Source organism: Pavona decussata, unplaced genomic scaffold (genome assembly GCF_977016875.1).
Source record: "Pavona decussata unplaced genomic scaffold, jaPavDecu1.1 SCAFFOLD_155, whole genome shotgun sequence".
Lineage (NCBI taxonomy): Eukaryota > Metazoa > Cnidaria > Anthozoa > Scleractinia > Agariciidae > Pavona > Pavona decussata.
Window position 1 is genome coordinate 1528442 of NW_028145567.1, and position 21464 is coordinate 1549905.

Genomic DNA, 21464 nt, shown 5'->3' on the forward strand with positions numbered 1-21464 from the left:
GGGCTATCATGATTAAGAATACTTCATTGTGTAAACACCATAAGGTGTCCAGCCTTGTTTTGGGAGTAACCAGGTTCCTCAATGAAAACGAATGTCACGTGATCAGAGAAAGAGAGAGAGAGAGAGAGAGAGAGAGAGAGAGAGAGAGAGAGAGAGAGGGAGAGATACTGTTGGTCAAGAAATTTCCTCCCACATTATCAAATGTTCACTTCGTAAGCACCAAAAAGTGATTGATTTTATTGCAAAATGTGTTTATACAAAATGTACCTTATGCGTTTCTTAATTGACATGTGCATTCAGTGCAACACTCTTCGTTAAATTAATTAATTTCACTCTGTGCTAAGGTAAAATAAAAAAAATTGAATTGGTTTTGCATTTACCTTAAGTTACTATTTTTAGCGATAAATTGATTTGCGACTTTTGCGATTTCTTGATAATTTGACAGCTTAAGTATTTGCTAAATTAAGTTTGAGCTTGTTTAATAGCGGTGAAAATTGAATACATAAAAACCAATAAGAAAGAAGAAATATTACCCTAAAGGTACTACTAAAGCTAAATGTGGAAAAATGTTTCAAAGGGCGCTTCTTAAAATAATTTGAAAAAAAAAAAACTCGTTGTTAATTCACAAATCGAGTAAAAAGGGACACAACTATCATTCAGGATCAACCGGTCAAAACAGGTTTGAAACGACTGCGGAAAAACATTGGTTCGGCTACTTCGATCTTTGATCTGTGAGGTGTAGTACATAACTGACGACTTTTTTGCTTGCAAAATAATTCAAACACGACTGCAGCCACTCTGTATTAAGCTATAACAATATTTTAAATAATGAACCGCCCTGTTGTTTACAACTACTTTTATCTTTGGGTTTGATATACTAAGACAAACGCTAGCAGAACAAAAAGACCCACACCAAAAAATGTAAAATATTAAAGAACTGAAATAGAATTAAAAACGGTGCGTTTATGCTACGTAGTGGTTAAAAAATAAAATCTTAATATTAATCTACGTCTTAATTTTTAAATATAAATTGTTCATATATTATAAAAATGGAATGATTATTTTACAAATAGAAAATATGTTTAAAAATGAAAGGTGCGTCCAATTTTTAGCTTCATTAAAACTTAGCTTTTAAAGAAATAATTGATATTTGAAAAAAAAATACTGCTCTTAGTATGCAATCGACAGCCAAAAAGGGATGAAACAAAGAGAAGCAGATTTTTTTTCAACTGAAGTCATTTGTAACTGGATCACAACAATAACGGCAAAAAACTGATTTGGACCATCGCGAATTTTAAAATACCTCATTTTCAAAACGAAGAACAATTATTTTTTTCTTGACGAGTGAAGATACCTTAGTGTTTTTTTTTAAATATATGAAAGAATGGCCGCGTAAGTCCATATTTAAAAGAAAAGCAGTGGTAGCAAATATATTTCAAATCTGCTGAAGAAAGCTTTCAAGGAGAGGGAGAGAGGGGAGAGGGGGCAGGGGAGGGGAGGGGAGGGGAGGGGAGAGAGAAAAGCTGACTTCATCCTGGATCAAGCGACGAATGACGCATGAAATTGGACTAAGCTCGAGCTCTGTTTTCAAGATGGCCGTTCTTTTGAAAAACCACCATCTTGAATGGGAAAAAGCCTGGAAACGAGGTTATAAGTGATGTCTTGATGCGTCTGATCACATGACAGGTGTGGTGATGTAACTTCCATGGGAGTATCCTGGGGTGTCGAAACAGACTGGTAAGGAACGAGTCGTGTCACCGTATGTGTTGCCAAACCTGAAACGACGTTCTGTAAAAAAAATAAAACAAACAGAACTTTATATATTATTCGACTATATTCGACTTGAGTTCATTGAAAAATACAGCTACATGCAGTTTTTATTTTTATTATAAGAATCGTTTTCAAAAGAACATCGAGGTTGAGCTGATAAACCAAAATTTTAAGAACGTATGAGGATGATGCTGTGAGGCTGCGATTTTGTCCGCAAGGTGACTGCTCAGTTTGAGTTAATGTACAGTACAACAGCCTAAAATCGCTAGAATACAAATCGGTAAGATACCAGTGTTGTTTTCTGACAGCAACGTATATCATACCATACCATGTCATACCATACTATACTATACTATACTATACTATACTATACTATACTATACTATACTATACTATACTATACTATACTATACTATACTATACTATTTAACAATTATTCCACGAGCGCGCGTTTGGATATGAGATGATAGATAGCCAACGAGGCGCGTAGCGCCGAGTTGGCTATAATCATCTCATATCCAACAAGCGCAAGTGGAATAATTGTTTTATTAAAAACAACCGAGAAATATTGCTAGATCTTACTGATTTCGCTGTGCAAGAACGACCAGAAGGCAATTTAATGGTCGCCATTTCTCGGCCATGGTATAATTGCTCATATACCATGGTCGCTAAGCCAATCAAATCCCTCGAATTGCATTATACAATGATGCAGTTTTTAATAAACTATACTATACTATACTATACTATACTATACTATACTATACTATACTATACTATACTATACTATACTATACTATACTATACTATACTATACTATACTATACTATACTATACCATATATGTAGGGCACGCTTTTCCTTTTGTTGTTGTTGTTGTTGTTGTATTTGTATTGTTTTGTTTTGGCTTGGTTTTGTTTTGTTTTGTTTTCCATTACTTTGAACACTCTAAGGAAACAGAGTGGCAGTTTGACATTTCGCTCAAATTTTAACACAAATAAAAACCCAGAACGGCCGTTATTTTATTCAGTCACTCAACTGTCCTCCATCCGGACCATGATGAAGTTCTCCTTAATTTTGCAACCTATATGAGTAGGCAAGGGACAATGCAATGCCTAATAACTTACGCGGGATGTATCCTGTGTATTTTGGCTTCATTCCTATTTGCCTGTACAGTGTTCCGTGTTCTGCAATCAATGTTTTAACAGTCGACACAGGCAGCCTGGATAGAAAACAACATGTTGATGAGTTTATTTTTACAATCCCTTTCACTCTCGACTTCGACAGTGGCTAAGCTAAAACAAGTTAAAAAACGGAATTTTACTTAAAACTAAAATATTTAAAAACAAGCTGAGGCAGTGAAAGAATTGCTCTGTAGCTTTCATTTGAATGGTCACACTTGAGCATTTCGTCCACATACTCAAACGTTAGAGCCATCTTCTACAACGCGATAGACAGTACGACAGAAACGGCTGCTCAAAAACTTCCATTTGAATGTTCACACTTTAGATTTTATACACCGAGGCAAAACTGTTACTTTGTATAGCATCATAAACCGCACCAAATTGAGAAAGGTACTTTTGCACAGCTTTCATTAAATGATCGGAAATTTAAGATTCCTTCCTCATACTGCAAAATTAGCGCCACCTTTTACAGCATAACAAACAACGCCACAGGAAAGTACTGCTCATTTGCTTCCATTGGAATGGTCACACTTTAAAGATGTCGTTCAAAGTGTCATTAACCCGTTTAGTTTGTGTGACCACACCATCCACGGAATGAAGCAAACATTAGATTCAAATTTACGACCTGACTTTGAGTTAATCTTTATTCATCAACAACATTTAGTTGACATTCTTTTCAGCTAGGATGATTATCCTACCTGGTAACGTCAATGACCTGAGTAGACAGGCCTTCCTGTTTATTGCGCATCTCAAGCGAGTCGGTAAAGCCATCTCGGGTCCATGTCGCGTATCTAGTGCCCAGGTCATGTTCTCGCCGCCGCGGTACATAACCTGTGTAGCCTGGTAACGGTGGTTCGCAGAATTCACGGTGTTCACCTGTCGAGTAAAAAGTACTTATTTCAGACTTTCCAAAATGTGTTCTTAATTAAATGACATCAGGAGAAAATGACTTGCGTCTTCTCATATTCTTGTTTGGAGACATTCCTCCTTGGACGTTCTTCTACTTCCATTTAGCTTTCTCCTGATTCCATCCACAGCTGCCTCCCTTGTTTCGTCGCATGGTCCGGTACCTTCCGGCCCTTTCTCTACCATTACTTGCACCCTTCCTTCCCCCTTATCAAGCCAGAATGAAGTCGAACCTGTATTAAGCGATACCTTGTTAAGCGGTCACCCTCTGTTAAGCGGTCAGTTGTCAAAGTACCGAAAATTACGTCCCTTAATTACTGTAATTTTGACCTCTAGTAAACGGTCACTTCTATTAAGCTGTCGCGGTCACCCTTTACTAGGTTCCAATGAGTTGCTTCTATTGTCTTGACCTGTTTTAAACAGTCACTCTGTAATAGACAACCACTTAAATAGAGTAACTAATAGCGTGCAAGGCAAATAAATTTCTAACGATCTTAACTGACTGTAGCATATACCATGTTCTCCTTTGTCATACCATTTTATCTCCGCTGCAGTTTCTTTAATTTACCAACTAAGTGATTTTCTCTTCATTTCTCTTTCCCCATCACTCCATTGTGCAATTCACAGTTGTTGTTGTTGTTGTTTTTTGTTTAACAAAGCATACAGATATTTATTACGTTCAGTGGGTCCGGACAAGATAGAACAATAGAACACATCTACTCACTGGGAAAATATCCTTTGGCGTACTTTGGTCTTACATCAGGGTACGAGGTGGGTTCTTTGTAACTCGCTACAGGTATAAGCTTTTTATGACTGTAGACTGTTTTCTTTAAATCATCTTGTTCTGCTCTGTGTGTCTTGTCTTTCTTCATGAAGTTGCTGACTGCTTGTTCTGTGGCTTCTCTGTAGCGTGATCCGTACAAAAACCGCATGGTGGGAACATAACCTACGACGAACGATAGTCAGTTGAGGAACTGGTCATAATAACTTTGTTCGAAGAGGACCCATCTTGTCTCGGTTAGGGAGGTTATCGAAAACACCACCTATCTCGTGAACACTGCCGACAGCGTTTCATTGGCCGTAAAATTTCAGTTGACACAGAAATATTCAGCTAGCATAAGGGTCAGTATTGCTAGATAAACAAGAAAAGTGAAGAAGGACTCTGATTGCCATTTTTACTGCTGGCTAGAGGGGTGGCTTTGCAATAAAGACACCATCTTTTGAGGTTGAGGAGATAGAGTGCAGGCAGAGACTACAGCTCTATTTTTTGGTTTGGTGGGCCCCGTTCAAGTATGGTAGTTTTGATAACTTCTGTGGATGGACAAAAAGCTTTCATTCAAGACTCTAAAGTCCGGAATTGGAAACGGTGATTCTTCGATTTTTGAATTAAATTGTAAACAAAACCGGACCACGTACAGGAAAGAACTACTCGGGTAAATTTTATCTTCACGATCACACTTAAGGAATACATTCACAGAGTCCAAAGGACAACATTGATAAACAAGTGTTATTTCAAAGGTCACACTTTAGCCGGAATATTATCCACAGACTCAAAAATAAGAACTTCATTTGATGAAGTTAGATTGCACAGGAACTAAAAAGAAAGAACGATAATGATCATCACAGCTGCAAATTACTGGTCAGTATCTTTTAGTTTACCTGATCATGACTTCATTAACAGATTTAAACTTTAGAACCACTTTGTGTACGGATAAACAGCAGCTCAGAAATGTCTTAATTAAAGTTTTACTTTGAATGGTCACACTACTAAAGGATTTCATTCAAAGACTGACTGGTGCATATTGTACTAGTAAAAGTTAGAGCAGTTACGTGGATCTGTTGATTATGCTGTTTCTGCTTGGTTGAAGCACTGCCGATTCTCTCGGACGGTCAAATTTTCATTTATTGTTGGCGTGTGAGGCACCAAAACTGTAAAACTTGAATGAATTCTGCGTTCTGCGCTATAAATTTCGAAAAATACTGGCATTAGTGGTTATTGAAGCCTTATGTGCTGCTAGGCGTAAAGAAGATAGATAACAGAAACTGAAAAGTTAAATTAGTGAATATCTCGGGCGGTTAGGTCAGGTTGCCAAGCGACTCCGCTTTCAAAACGTGCGGGCTCTGAAAAGATACCGACATTTTTTTTGCGACCTTTAAATTGATTAAAACTAGTTTTCAAATCCTTTTAACCACATGTGCAAGCCCCATGGATTAGAAATGTTAAACTAATTGTGAGCAAAAGGATCAACTGCGGTTATTAAGGATTAAAACTTAAACTAAAAAGAGTTTATTCAAGACTTATATCAACGTAGGAGGACTTGATTGCATGATTATTGGGTTCTAGACATATTTGTATTTCACGGAAACAAATACTTCAGTCTTAATGAGAAGGACTCAATATATTGACGATCGCATTAACGCGAAGATATTTTTTTTGAAAACGGAAGATGAAAAGGTCTTTAAAAAACATGACTTATTAGATGAACTGCGTAAATGTGCAAAAACACCCAACAGAGGAATAAGGGCGTCACGATATGCCGAAAAAAAATAGTGATCAAACAGGAGAACGTAACGAAGAAAATCCTGGTACAAACTTAAAAAAATACTAGGTTTCGAATGTTCCAATTGTATAATTGACTTTGTCACAACATTATATTCGCTTAGTTTATTTTGCATAAGAAGTAGGTGAAAATTGAACCAGAGAAAAAGAAATTTCGGACATATTAATCATTTGCTCGCTATCTTGCTAATATAGAGTGGTTATGTACCGCTTCCTAGCCAACTAACATTTGCTTTTGTATAAGAATTGACAATAGTTATTCAAGACTTATGTCTACGTAGGAGGACTTGATTGCATGATTATTGGGTTCTAGACATATTTGTATTTCACGGAAACAAATACTTCAGTCTTAATGAGAAGGACTCAATATATTGACGACCGCATTAACGAAGATATTTCTTTGAAAACGGAAAATAGAAAGGTCTAAAAAACATGACTTATTAGATGAACTGTGTAAATGTGCAAAAATACCTAACAGAGGAATAAGGGCGTCACGATATGCCGAAAAAAAAAAACTATCAAACGGGAGAACGCAACTTGAAGAAAAATCAAAATCCTTGTACAAACTTGAAAAAAGCTGGGTTTCGAATGTTCCAATTCTATAATTGACTTTGTCACAACATTATATTCGCTTAGTTTATTTTGCATAAGAAGAAGGTGAAAATTGAACCAGAGAAAAAGAAATTTTGGACAAATTAATCATTTGCTTGCTATCTTGCAAAATAGAGTGGTTATGTAGTTACCTCTTACTAGTTAACTGATATTTGCTTTGTATAAGAATTGACAATAGTTTTCACTCGTTGTTACGTCCATTTCTTTCTGCCTGAACCTCACAAACTTTTATTGTGAATTTCCCATTAAAAAAGAAACAACCTTATGCGGACAATTTTTTTTTTTTTTTTTTTTTTTTTGTAGTCGCATCAATCCTGAAAACTCTTGACTGTGACTTCACGGATCTCATTTCTCGAAGAATTTACCCTGAAAATTTTCAACCCTATTTGAACAACGCCGAAACAGTTATAAGAATTGCGTAATTGAAAACATTTCGGCAAAGTTTGTTTGAAAAGGTAATGTTACAGGGCACAATCGAAACGCAAACCGTTTGCACTGACAAAAAGGTGTGTGCAACACACACAAAAAAGATAAGGTTTCTGGTCGGTTACATTAGCGGCCCCCGCCAAGTTGTTTGATTGAGACGTGAAGACTGGTCAACTCAAGGTCAAACGTGAAAACGACTGCTTCACTTAGAGGTAATTCTCTTTTCTAATCTCAAATAATAACCAAACGTTAACCAATATATAATAAAGAAGGCTTGTCAAATGGCTCTTGAAACTCCAGTTTCCCATCACAATAGGTGAACAATAACGGAACGCGAACGCATGCACTCAACTAAAAAGGAAACCGCTTTGCGATGAAGTCAATGACATTTTAAGTACCTACTTAAATGAACTAATATTGCCCTTTGTATCATGTACTTACCAGTGTAGTATGGCACCATTTCTGCGGTAAGCTTGTTGTCTCCATTTGGTTTCGGTAGATAAGGTTCTCTCTGTTTTGGGTCTGGTAAAGTCGTTGGAACAAGTTTCTCATTTCGCATGTGTCTCTGTAGCGAAATAAACAGAAGATTGGTTTCTAAATAAACGAGGTTTGCTTATTCAGTAAGGACAATTAACGCTTAGGACAATGCGGTAAACGCTGAATGAATTAATTTCACATGTGCTAATGAATGCGCTTGTGATTACTCCTTTTACTTTTAGAAATGATTTCAGCATTTTTAAAGAATGTCGTAACAATTTAATTAAGCCACAGAAACCTGTTGAAGAAAGCCTTAGTCTACCTTTTCTTTTAATTAACTGAAGACATTTTCATTTTCATTTTCTGCGTCCTGTATGAACAAAATATTCCACGACGCCAAAAAAATTCCGCTAATATGAATGCTCTGCGTGTTGGTACTTTACATTTCCTTTAGAAAACACTTATGAGGAAAACATAAACATGTCGGTACAAAAGTTCAAGCTGTTTCTATTGTTTGGTAAAGTTAAGTCAACTTTGTTAAAAGCCAATACTTCGTTATTTGCTTACCGAAGTGAGTTTATCTGTAGCGATTCCATATGTGTGACCACATTCATATTTCAGCTGAGGACAATAGCCTCTGTACCTGTTAGTGAATAGAATAAACAGTGTAAAATTATCATATCCTTTAAAGTTTTTGAAAGATTGTGGTGTGCGTGAACAAAACGTTAGACTCTTTACCAGCAAAGCGTAAGTTGTTACTGAATGTGAATAAATTCGCATCAGCGCGATTTGAAAGCAGTCCTTTATATAAGCAGAGAGTACCAAATTTAAAGGCAAAAATGCCATTAGTCATAACTTTACTGTGTAAAATGTTGACGCCAGTTTCTACTAAGTGACTAAATGCTTATTCTTACCGGATAACGCCCTCTTGGCTTGGAATGAAAATTTTCAACTCGATCTCCTTTGCCAAAATTGCTACGTTTTTAGTATTCACTGTTTTCTCTTTATCGTAAAATAATTCTTACTTTCTGTTAATGTTTAGCTCAAGATCCGACCACATGTGGCCAAAGAAGAAGAGGCCTACAGTATTACAATCAATAATTCATCATTGTTGGAGCCTAACTCTTTTTAGTTGCGCCTACGACTTGCAATTTGCACCGTGAATATCTACTCTTTGTCCGCTGATTGAATAACTTTTGACATCACTGTTTAAAATGTTTAACAGTTCTGTTCGACTTTTTATACTATCACAACTGACTACCATTCAAAAGTGTCATCGATCTGAATGAGCCACTTGTGTTAACCGCTTGTCCCAAACTAAGATAACATAGGCAATTAACGAGTCGCACTAACCCAGGCAAGTTGCTGGCTTTGTGTGGGTTCGTCAGCTCCGTGAAGCCCATTTTCAAACGCGTACACTCTTCGTCTGTCGGCTGTAGTTTCTGCTGAATTGCTGAATACGCCAGACTTTCTTAGCTTTGCTTGGTTGTCAAGGTACACAACTTCCCGTTGAGATGGAGATAATAAACAGCACTTTACCGCTGAATAGCTAATGTACTTACCAAGCACTGTACAAAGAGAGACGCGCTCTGGACCAATAGGATCGATGGACGCGTTGTTGATTAGTAAACTGAAGACAAAGGGTGTCATTTACTGTCAAAAGTTTATTGCTTTTGTGTCACATGTGACAGGTGAAGGGCTTAACTATTAAAGTGGCTCTTTATGTAAATTTGAACACGTACCTTTACAATTACATCAAGACGGGGGTTGTTGGCAAAAGTATCGCCTATTTTCCCCCGTCATTTCAAGCCTAGTCAATGAAAAACTGTTGATTCTTTCTCAAGTTGCTAATTTAATTTGTTTATGTTCTGTGAGGTTTTGGGACTATGAAAAGCCTATGAATGGAATTATAAGGAAAAGATAACGAGAAATGTCACGAAATTGATGCGGTTGTTCAAGACGGGATTCCCAAAACTTTTCTGTTTTATATAAACCTTTGTAGGTTCTACAGAGCAATCGTTTCATTTAAAGCGCTTGAACGTCTTGAAAACGTTAGATTGGAAGCTATTGGAGAAGAACACGAGTGTTATTCTTAACAATTAGAATACAATACGGCTTTTAACGGACCAAAACACCTTAAAGGCCCCTGGTCAGCCTTCGCCATTTTCGATGCCATCGAAATGATTGATATTGCAAGGTGAAGCGAAATCTTATTGCTTAACTGTAAGTTGTGTTCCTGAAAGTATGTTTCATTATCTTTAGTAGTTTCACAGTGATTTCGTTCATTTCGACACGCTCCGAATAAAACACATAAAATATAATAGCCAAACTCTCGCATATAAACAAAAACAAAGGTGTGGCTGACTAGGGCCCTTTAAGGAAAAATGTGATAGTTTAACAACAAACCTGAAGAAATTGCAAGTCAGTTTTTAACACAATTTTGATACCCGCACATGTCGCACGCAAAGAATACAATATAGAACACCGGAGAATCGAATTTAAGATCTAAGGTCGATTACTTGAAATTCCGTTTAGAGGTGCTTCGAGCGAACTCGTCAGTTATAAACTGAGTTTATAACTGGCGAGTACTGGCAATCCAAGTCTTCTAAATCGAGCTTTCTTCAATGAAGTAAACAAATTTGAGCAAAGGCAAAACTGATAGATACAGTAAAGCATTCTGATCCTTTAAAATCGTCGAGTATTCTTCGCAATACTGTTCAGTGTCATTCGCAGATTCTCGCAGAGCCTCCGAAGTGTTTCGCTTAGCTGACTGAGTTTCTGTAGTAGAAATAATTGTCAGCTGAGATCTCTTTTGCTCCGCTCGAACACAACGGAAGCGCAAAGCAGCATACGGGTGAAAGATGTGGGAATATAAGTGACCATAAGTGGTGAGCGAATTTGACTTTCTAAAGTCCGTTTTCGTGATTCCAGTCAGGCTCCGACGCTTCATGTTTCATGTAGAAAGAGTAAGGCTACATGCTCCGTTCTTTTGGGGATAAACAGCAAGGGTATGAACTTGTACGACGCTGACGACATTAGAACTTGGAGAACTGATCTGTCCTAGGTGAACATAGCCTCCCACGCAGTTGTCTTTAGGGGACTCGTATTACCTCCTCCCCTGGGGAGGAGGTAATCCGATTCCCCTAGAAACGACTGCGTGGGAGGCTAAGGTGAACACAGCGAGGTCTCTATTCCCGCCAACGTGCTGCTTCTAGCAATTTGGTCTCCCGCCTTGTCTCCTCTAGTTTTATGCTTACATATTAGTAGTTTTAGTTATTAAGCATTTTTTTATATAAATAATTAACGAGGGATCCGCTGTAATTGGCTACGCTGTAGTGGTCTCCCTGCCTAATTATTATATCTTTGGTATTTTTTTTTTTTTTTTGTTTCTATTGTTTGTTTCCATTCTGTTTGTATTTTAGTTAGGCGAGGCTAATTAAATAAAAAAAAAAAATCCGATCGTTTCGCTACAACGTCGCTTCGCTACACCGTTACTGAGTATATAAACAAGAGATCGGATGAAACATTATCTTAGTTAATTCTGCGTTTCACACTGTTTGCACGAGGAGTTCAAATATGAGAGATCTTTTGAACAAGGCAATCACATTTTCCACTTCTCATCAGAAACGCCCAAAACAATTTGATGACTGTTTGATCGGTTTTTTAAAAGCCTCAAGCTTCAGGATTGGGTATTGTCTTAGAAGAATCACCAGTAGTCTTATGATTTGTTGTAGACGTTTCGCGCGAACCGGCCATAGTTTTTTCACCTCGGTAGAGAAACTACTGTTCGCAGGGTACACGAACCAACAGCAATGGCGTCTTACTGTAATTGCGCGCGCGATTTGCATTTGCCTGTAATTGAACAGTTCACTGTAACCATTTTTGTGCATCCTGGTATAGTGGAAAACCAGTTGTTTCTTGTAGGCTTTAGTCCATGTTTAAATTTCTTTCAAACGGAGAAAAACTGAAAACTTAGAGACCTACGCGAAGGAGAGTGCGAGGGGACGAAAACGAGGGGGGAATGGGGGAGAGAAAAAGAGGGAAAGATTCCCTCTTTTTCTCCCCTGCTCTCTCCCATTCCCCCCTCGTTTTCGTCCCCTCGCACTCTCCTTCGCGCATCTCTCTAGGAGCCTGGAACAGGCTAGAAAATTTTCTTGTTACACTATTCTACGAGCTCAGGCCAATTTTTATTACACTCTTTTTTATAAGAACTTTTTTTATAAGAACGTTGAGGCTGAGATTAACTAAAATTTAAGAATACTAAGAACATTACCCTGGCTGATTGTTTTTAAAATGAACAGTATAAACACGGATAATTCAGTCTATATTGTCCAATTAACCCAAATAATAGGCGTCTTGGTCACACCCGCATAGATTTATTGAAATACTATAAAAAATAACGAAGAACATCTTGATGCCAAAAACCTCCCTTCTGACCTACTCAATATTTGCTGGTCAGCGATCTACCTCATTTGCATAATGGCGGCAGTTCTTGTCCTGAGAACGAATTGCCGAAATTTTTCTTGTTTTACCGCGTTGATTTCAAGAAACTTGTGTTATTCTACCCAAAACGTCAAGAACAACAATAAGTTTCAATTGAGGACCGATTCATTTGGCCGATTTCACAAAATGTCGGCCTTTTCCACTTCAGCAAAGAAGAGTTCGTCGTTGGACGTGAGCGGTATTTTCCCCCCGATTGTGACCCCCTTTGAAGACAACGAAGAAGTAAGCTACGGTAAACTCAAGGAGAACTTCAGCAAGTGGAACGAGATTCCGTTCAAGGGTAAGATTATATTGAGTCCAATAGTTGGATAGTTTCACAAAGTCTAGTCTCAAATTTAATATATTTTCCGTTCACCAGCGGATAATGTCACCCCTCCAGTTGCTTATAATTACCTGCTCAGCTGCAGAAGAAGTGATGGAAAGGGACGAAAAAGCCTCTTATTCTTTCTTTACCATCACTCAATGTTTGTGGAGTTACATTGGTGTAGTGATTAGCTTTAAGTCAATCAAGTGGACTTAGGATTGTAAGATGAAAGAATCAGTGGTTTCAAGCTGACTGTAGGATTGGCCTTTTCAGGGTCATGTTGTTTCCTTTTGTAGAGCAGGATTTTTACTTTACACCGATTTGGCCCTCTTTACCAAGATGTATAAATGGCTGTCATCAAAAAATGATGGGGTTGGGCACCCTGTGATGAACTTGCCTCCCATCTATGGTAGAGGGGGGAGGGGGTCAGTGTAGTAACACTACTACAGTCGAGCATCCCATAAACGGACACCCTTGGGGCCAGAAAAAGTGTCCGTTTAAGAGAGGTGTCCACTTATAGGAGGTTAAAAATGTAGTGTTTGGATGTAGCAGAGAACATGACCAAGTGTCTGCGTACGAAGGGTGTCCACATACGGGAGGTGTCCATTAGCAAAGGTTCAACTGTAGTTGGTCTGTCTGTTTGGGTGTCCTGTGGTACATATTTGACTTTCCTGGCAGTCTGTTCCTTTGTACACTTTACAACCACTACTTTCTAACTTCCTGTTTGTTTCCCCCACTTTCCCCTTTCTGGAAGTTAAAAAGAATGTGGCAGAACACAGAACTGTAGAATCTTATATCCCACCAAACTATCGTAGGGTTGAAAAAGTCACATAAGAGCATATCCCCTAATCAGGCCCCAGGATACAAAAGAAGGCCCAGGCAACAATACCGTAACAATAAAACCAGGCTTGAATGGAGATCTGGAACCGCTGCACCCTACTGCTGTATCTGCCAGTGTGGTTGAATGTTGGGTGGTGACATTAAGTTGTTGGCTTTGTACCACACGTTCTCATATTATCTAATGGTAATAGAAAATATAGAATGCACATCACTGGCCAAAAACAATAAATTAGGGACATTGACAGCCCCTGGTGTTATGGTTTGGCTTGTTAACATCGTAATCAAGGCTTGGGTTGGCAGAGTGGGATCATTTGCACATTAAATGTTGGGAATTCACACTATGTAATACCATTATTTTGCCATTGCCATTCCACACTGCTAAGGAAGAAAATCAGCCATAGCTACATGGTAGATGATTAAAATGGTCCCGGAATTCCATATTTTGCCCATGATTCTTTGTTTTCAATGGGAATGCATAAATAGAACCACTGTGTCCCAGTGATCCAACACTGTGAATCACAGCAGTGATTGTCGTTGTGATGCAGGTTATGTTGTTCAGGGCTCAAATGGGGAATACGCATACATGAGAGCTGAAGAGAAGATTGATCTTGTACGAAAGGTGAGAGAGCTTGCTCCGAAAGAGAAACTCATTCTGGCAGGATCAGGATGTGAAGGTAAGAAGATCACTTATAAGTAATAAACTAACTAAGGTTGGGAAGTATGACCTTTCATCATTTTATGATCTGATGTGTGGTGCAAGCCAAATAATGAAGATTTAATCAAATCTCTGAACATGGAGGTACCTTCTGATGGACAGGCACCCTATCCAAAGGGAAGACAATGTTCCTGATAGCTTCATTATACAGGAACAAGAATTAAGTACCTTTCTTACTAAGCTGCTGGGTGGGTCAATCCTTGGGCTTGAACAAAGACTTTGAATAGTGCATGCTGAGACTTGTATCCTTACTACCTCATTGAAAATAATTTAATTTTTTTTTTATTTTTTTCTGTGCAATTTGATGCCCTTTATAGTTAATCTAAATAAGTTGTTGTCATACACTGTAGGTCAGTTTTTAAACTCTTTTACCCATAATATCAAAGAACAAATTCTCCTATCGTGTCCCCATACTTTTCTTATAAAAGTACTGTGGAGAAGGCACCTTGGGTGATCATATCCCTAATTCTCATGACTTCAGGTGTTGAATAAGCATTGATATTGCAAGGAAAAATTTGATGCTGATCACTGTTAAGGCTTAAAGGGTTTAGTTAGTAGTAACACTACCAGTTGTTCTTTTATATAGATTTGTTTTTATATCATGCACCTGCATTGTATTTCTTTACTTCAAAGCTACAAAGGACACCATTGAAATGACAACTAAAATGGCTGAGGCTGGTGCTGATGCAGCTCTTGTTGTAACGCCATGTTTTTACAAGAATGGAATGACATCGGAAGCTCTTGAGAAACATTTTACCAAGGTGAATGGCGAACGAAATTGTTGGTTCAGTCAACCCATTTTTGTGTGATAATTAATACTAAACTTGCAGTGCTTCATGCAATTCCAATATGGCAACATCTGCAACAGGAGTTTTATTAAGGACAGCACCTACTTTTGTTACTGCACATAAAAACTGCGCATCTTGTGATACTCGGGTTTCCTATGGGTGGTGCCTAGTAATACAGGGATATTTTTGCGCGGTTTAAAACTATTCGGGGAAAGCAGAACTCAACAAGTGGTTTGGTATCCAAAAAGAAAATTGGGAGTAGCCATGCACTTTTCAGAGATAATAAAGCTTCAATTTGGAAAAGAAATGCCATGCATTGCTTCGTATTTTACTGCTTTTTAGAATAATAATTATTGTTGCTTAATTATCTCTAAAAATTGTACGGTTACCCCCAATATTCTTTTTGGATTTACATAGCCCTTGCGAAGATCTGCTTTTCCGGCATATTCATAAACTGCGCAAAAATACTCGGTATCAGTAGGCACCATCCTTAAGGGCCAGACACTGGTCGGAGTAATTGATTGTCTGTGAACAGAAGTTCACCCAGCTGCTGTTAACATCTTGATTGAAATGAACGTGATGTGACCTTTTTCTTTGATTACATCATGTTCGTTTCTTTAATCACTTCAATAATATCCATTTCCTTGTTAATGTACAATAATTGTACATTAAGGTTAATTATTAACCTTGATAAATAAGCTACATCCATTTGTTCAACTTAATTACGCGACTATGACTCTGTAATGGAGCCGAAATATTGTGATTTTTTTTTCTCATTTAATAAACTAAAGCTTGGTTTTAAACCAAGGAGAACCATCCTCTGTCTACAAATTTAAATATCATTTGGGGATGAAAGGGTTAATTATATTTCTGATGATTTGGTTTACATTCTTTTGGCAGGTTGCTGACAGTTCTCCAATTCCTGTAATTTTGTACAGTGTACCAGCAAATACTGGAATTGATCTGCCTGCAGAGTGTGTAATAAAATTATCTTCCCATCCTAACATCATTGGGCTCAAAGACAGTGGTGGTGATGTATGTAAAACACTTTACATTTAAGTTATCAGTAATAAAGTAAGATGGTGATGGGTTGCCCAAACAGTTGCCGTGGTTGCTTGTGCTAAAACACACAATATGAGCCAGGCGCTGCCTAATAGGCGAATCTCTGCTGACGTCATTGTTTACATTTTTCCTCATTAGCATACGACTTAACTCATAGAAGCTGTGGCCGTATATATGAACTAAATGCAAAAGTTGAAAGAGCTGATTAAGTTGAGCAATTTGTGCAATTTTCAGCTCTTTACGAGCAATATTGAAGGAAATACCAGCCATCAAAAACTGCAAAATTGCTGGGTGGCAAAAAAGTTAATGAGCCATGCATTCTCTGTAAAATTTCGAGTTTTTAGTCTAAGAGAATTTCTCTGAAACCATTCGATGTATTGGGCACAAATTTTCAGAGAAAACTGAAAGTGTTATGCCCTTTCAATATTCGGAGGTTTTTTTTATCAGGGTCATCAGATAGTGATAAGCATATGTTAATGAGGCAAAAATTGTAAACAAAGATTCGCCTATAGGAGCTCACCAAGACGGAAATTTTCGGCATATATATGGAATGATTTAGCTTGCCTTAACAGAAGATGGATAACATGTTCTTACATCATAGCCAGTCTTATATTAACGTCTTATTAATGCTGACAGTTTCAATGACTGTCAGCCATCTTTAGCAAAACTTGAAAAACATGAAAAGTGTCAGAAGCCTTAAATAGGCTTCTGAAGGTGTTAATTATTGCTATAAATGCGCAAAGTCACTCTTTAGACGCCCCCTCCCCCCTGGTTTGGGGATGGAGATTACCTTCAGAAGCCTATTTAAGGCTTCTGACACTTTTCATGTTTTTCAAGCTTTGATAAAGATGGCTGACAGTCATCGAAACTGTCAGCATTAATAAGACGTTAATATAAGACTGGCTATGATGTAAGAACATTTAAAAACTGTTTATCTTCTACTAGCCTGATGAATTTCTTCAGAAAAAAGATGGATAACATGCAAATGTAAATCCCAAAAGAAGTAATAAAAATGCATCACTTTGACCAGAAGCCCCTAATTTCAGAAGTACTCCAAATGGAATGATGTGTACCATTTGATTTTCCAACTGGAATGTCCGGGTTTTCCATTTTTACAGTAAATGGTAAGCACCCCTGGTCTCAATTTTTCCTCTGTTTAATAGTAAGATGCTGAAGAACCCCATAGGCTTGATTACCAGCCGCTGTTCAAGAAATGAGCCCACGCTCACCCCCGAAGAGGTCTCTTCTCGGGGAGGAAAGCCGGACCCGGGGAGGGGCGGAAATCGAGCCTTACAACCCTACCCCTCCCGGGAAAGCAGTAAAAGCTGCAGAAACTAGGACATAACGGTTTCACGCTGTTTTGCTTGATGTCAATTTGTTCCTATTTTGTATGAGTATTCGAGCGTGATTCTCTTCCTTTCAGATCACTAAGATTGGCTACATACTTCACAGGACTGCTACAAGTGATTTTCAGGTTTTAGCTGGCTCAGCAAGCTTTCTTTTCGCTTCTTACTGCCTTGGTGAGTTTGAGAACATGAGTACAGCCAGGAAGTGTTGTTAGATTGTAGGGGGGAAAGTCAGCAAAGTGCTTGTATAAGCTGGTGATATCCTAAACCAAAAGAGACGAATAAAAGAGTAAAAGGAAAAAGGAAAAGAAACGAACGATCCACGCGCGCGAAGTGCGTGGCAAGCGCCAGGAAGGGGAAGGGAAGCAGGAAATCGGACGCGCGCGCGAAGTGGGTGGGGAAAGCGCCTTTCTCGCTTCGCGCGCGCGTCTGATTCTCCTCTCCTCTCCCCATTTCTAGCGCTTGCCTTGTAGGCTATGCAAAGAAAAGAACGACGTCAAAATAATTGAATATCGGTTACCGAATGAAAATTAAAAGGATAACTTTGACTTTTCGCTTGGCAATTTGTTGTTGCCTTAGGGTCCGTTCGATTGACCCTATTCCGGAATAGGAATACATACAATGATTACAAGAAATCGGCCATCATAAGAGGTTTTTGGAGTTAGTGGAGTACAAAGTGGCTCTTAAATTATCATGTATCAGCGAAAGTTTGCAGAAATGGAGTCCTAAATTCACTTAAAAAGAGAAATCTAACAGCTATTCCGCTTATTCTTATTCCGGAATACGGTCACTCGAACACAACCTTAGTCAAACCATTGCATTTCGATTGGTCGCATGAACCACAGGATCAGTAAATTTATAAAGAAAATGTCACTTTGGAGACTCTAAACATGATCGTTGTCATATTATTAAGCGGCAGGATTAACTTAACAGGATTAATTTATAAAGAAAGTGACACTTTAAGACTCCAAAAGGTGGTCATTGGTGGCATTAGCGAGGTGCCCAGATATGACAGGGTTTGGTTTTCAGAAAAGAAAATGACAGAGCTTTTGACTGGGCCGCGAAAACTGAAAAGGTCTTATGCGTCTGTTTCTGTAGCTCATAGTGCTGTCATTCTGCTAAATTAGGTACAAAGAGCATGTTGTTGTTGCTCAGTTTTCCAATCACAACTGGATTTGTTTCAACTGTTTTAAGGTGCCGTTGGAGGTGTATGTGCCTTGGCTAACGTTTTGGGAAGAGAAGTTTGTCAACTTCAAGAATTATACAAACAAGGCAAAATGGAAGAGGCCAAATTTTTGCAGCACAAATTAATTTTACCAAATACAGCGGTAAGTGAGTGTGTGTACAAAATCCTTTTTTCTTTCTTTAACTTTTCGTTTCACACCTCGTCCTTTTTTTTTAAGTTCGCTCATCTATAAGGATTAATAATTTAGTAATTATTTAATATTTTTTGTTTTTTTAGGTGACCAAAACATTCGGTGTTCCCGGACTGAAGAAATCCATGGAATTTTTCGGATATTATGGCGGACCAACAAGATCACCGCTTCTGCCGCTGAAAGACCCTCAAATAACTGAACTTAGAGAGATTTTCAAACCGTTTGACGGCTTTCAGGGTTAATTATCACCGATAAATGATTTTGTGTTACGAGCTTATTTTCACGTGGGTGAGCTTATAACAAGGTTTGAAGGGAATTTGACCTGGGAAATTCAGTACTTTTTCGATCTCTCTTGGTGTGGCATTCACCGAATGACGCAAGACGACGAAAAGATTTGTAAACAATCTAAGCTATTTTTCCACCCAAAACGGGCTATGATTGACAACTAGAACTCATCGTAGATGCCCGGCATAGTAAATCGAACGTTCGAAAATCGAACCCAATCGAACTCAATCGAACTCAATCCGTGGATTGAGTTCGATTGAGTTCGGCAATCGAACGAAATCGAACACCAGACTTTCAGTGAGTTCGATTTCCGAACAAATCGAATTCAATCGAACAAATCGAACTCAATCGAACTAAATCCATCTGATTGTGTTCGATTGAGTTCGGTTTCCGAACTCAATCGCACACAATTTAATTGATTGAGTTCGATTGGCTCTGGTAAACCTACACAAAGCAAGCAAAAAGCAAGCCCATCAAAGCAGGTTTTTCTTGTACTTTGTTACAATTTTTCAATAACAGAAACCCCATTTATAAACTGTCCACGGCAGTTAAGAAAACAGAACAGAACAGAACAAAGCTATCATTATTCCCGCGGGTGTATTCCGAAATTGTCGTACCCTTTCCTTTTTTAGCTAACTTACAATTGCTGAATGACAAATCGAAGGGTTGCTTTTATGCAAAAATACAAGCAAATTACTAAAAAAATTCGCCACCCTTGACGTCAAAGCGGCATTCTTGGTAGCCTTTTTGCTACGCATTTGAAGCTTACAATCCACAGCGCATCTGAATCCATTTCTGCGTAATTTCTTCGTTTACGTAAAACACGTGCGCTACACTCCGAACTGAAGTAACTCGAGCTTCCAAGATGGTTAGGGATTTTCAATGTTTTCCTGTTTTACACAAATCACGAATTCGTTCGATTTGGTTCGATTGATTTTTTTTCTTTTCGGTGAGTTCGATTTTGTTCGATTGCCGAACTCAATCGAACTCAATCCACGGATTGAGTTCGATTGAGTTCGATTGAGTTCGATTGAAATTTAGTTCGATTGGGTTCGATTTACTATGCCGGGTAGATGGTGCAGTCGTTTCATCAAGGCCACTGCTTACGAAGCCTTAAAAAAAAAACCTCTGCAAAACGATTGAGCGAACTGAAGTAGAAAGCAATTTTTATCGAAAGTGTCGTGGTTGGGTTCTCTGTTCTCTTATCTCGGGCAAGAAGTCTGCATTGGGTATAATTTTTAGTTAAAAAAAAAGTTACATTGAGTTCTAGTGACATTTTAGAAAGTGCTATGTAACTGAGTGAGAATAGACTACGAGTAACCCCTTATGTTTCAATTTGGCACTCGCTCGCTTTACTACTAAGGGACACTGACTCGTAGTCTGGAGTGATTTATATTTTTGGACGAATTCAGTAGAACTTTTCTTGGCTATGAAGTTGTAAGTTAAATATATAATTTCAATTTTCTGCTCATGATGTGTGGCCGGAGTCGCTGTTCGGGAAAAAACGAGCGCACGAGCGGGAAGGAATGCCGGACACGAGAGAGCGGCGGAAAATATCGAGCGAACGAACGGGAAGGAATGTCGGAGCCGAGGGAGTGGCGGAAAATATCGAGCGAGTAGCGTGTCTGCCGTCCACTTACTTGTACCCGGCTTGTAGTAATATGTAATGTCAAAACTTTAATGAAGACTAACTTAAGTCACTGTGGAAACGTATAAAGGCATCAAAATGCTAAAAATCTTAATAAAATAGTGTGTTGTTTGACATCGCGACTTGTTTGATTTAGTTTGACTTAGCCCCTTCCCTGCCGGTGTAGGACAGAAAAATTCAGAGCTTCTTGCTGAGATAGTTCCAGAGTGAAAATAATCTATTACAGTCAATCATGGATAGAGTGCATTGGTGGTAAATCTTACCACATGTGCAGATAGTTTTGTTCAATAAACAACTATTTCAAGTGTGAGGCGATGGAATTTGACTGTTTAAGAAATCGTGATTTCTGTATTACAGAAAATGGCGCCGATAGCCTGCACACCTGCAAAGACTTGTGGTTGTCGGTGGCCCTTTAAGAAAAAAAATATATAAAAATAGCTAAAAAATATCTTTGGCAAACATCGGGGTCTATGAGAAATGTCACTTACCAAAAAAGCGAAACATTCTGTTCGACGCGAAAAGTCGCATACAGTACAAGTCACAGGTCACCAACATGAAACTTTGTTTCACATTGTCTCTGTTCACCCAGGTGTACAAATGGGTACCAACAACAAACTGCTGGAGGGTAAGCCTGTGATGTACTAGCGTCCAATCCAGGGGGTGGGT

At 38.4% G+C, this 21464-nt stretch overlaps 2 protein-coding genes across 2 annotated transcripts; one reads left to right on the forward strand and one right to left on the reverse strand.

Annotated features, from left to right (window-relative positions):
* Positions 1-236: 236 nt before the first annotated feature.
* LOC146465783 (ciliary microtubule inner protein 2B-like) lies at positions 237-9623 on the reverse strand. The gene is made up of 7 exons (XM_085128073.1): positions 9285-9623; positions 8499-8574; positions 7896-8019; positions 4581-4802; positions 3649-3826; positions 2894-2988; positions 237-1788 (listed from the first exon to the last, which is right to left on the reverse strand). The coding sequence occupies exons 1-7, from the start codon at positions 9332-9334 to the stop codon at positions 1676-1678; spliced, it is 858 nt and encodes a 285-aa protein (XP_084984199.1). The 5' UTR covers positions 9335-9623; the 3' UTR covers positions 237-1675.
* Positions 9624-12393: 2770 nt separating this feature from the next.
* Positions 12394-19256, forward strand: LOC146465784 (4-hydroxy-2-oxoglutarate aldolase, mitochondrial-like). The gene is made up of 7 exons (XM_085128116.1): positions 12394-12714; positions 14124-14252; positions 14927-15054; positions 15982-16116; positions 17567-17663; positions 18684-18817; positions 18952-19256. The coding sequence occupies exons 1-7, from the start codon at positions 12411-12413 to the stop codon at positions 19105-19107; spliced, it is 1083 nt and encodes a 360-aa protein (XP_084984242.1). The 5' UTR covers positions 12394-12410; the 3' UTR covers positions 19108-19256.
* Positions 19257-21464: the final 2208 nt, after the last annotated feature.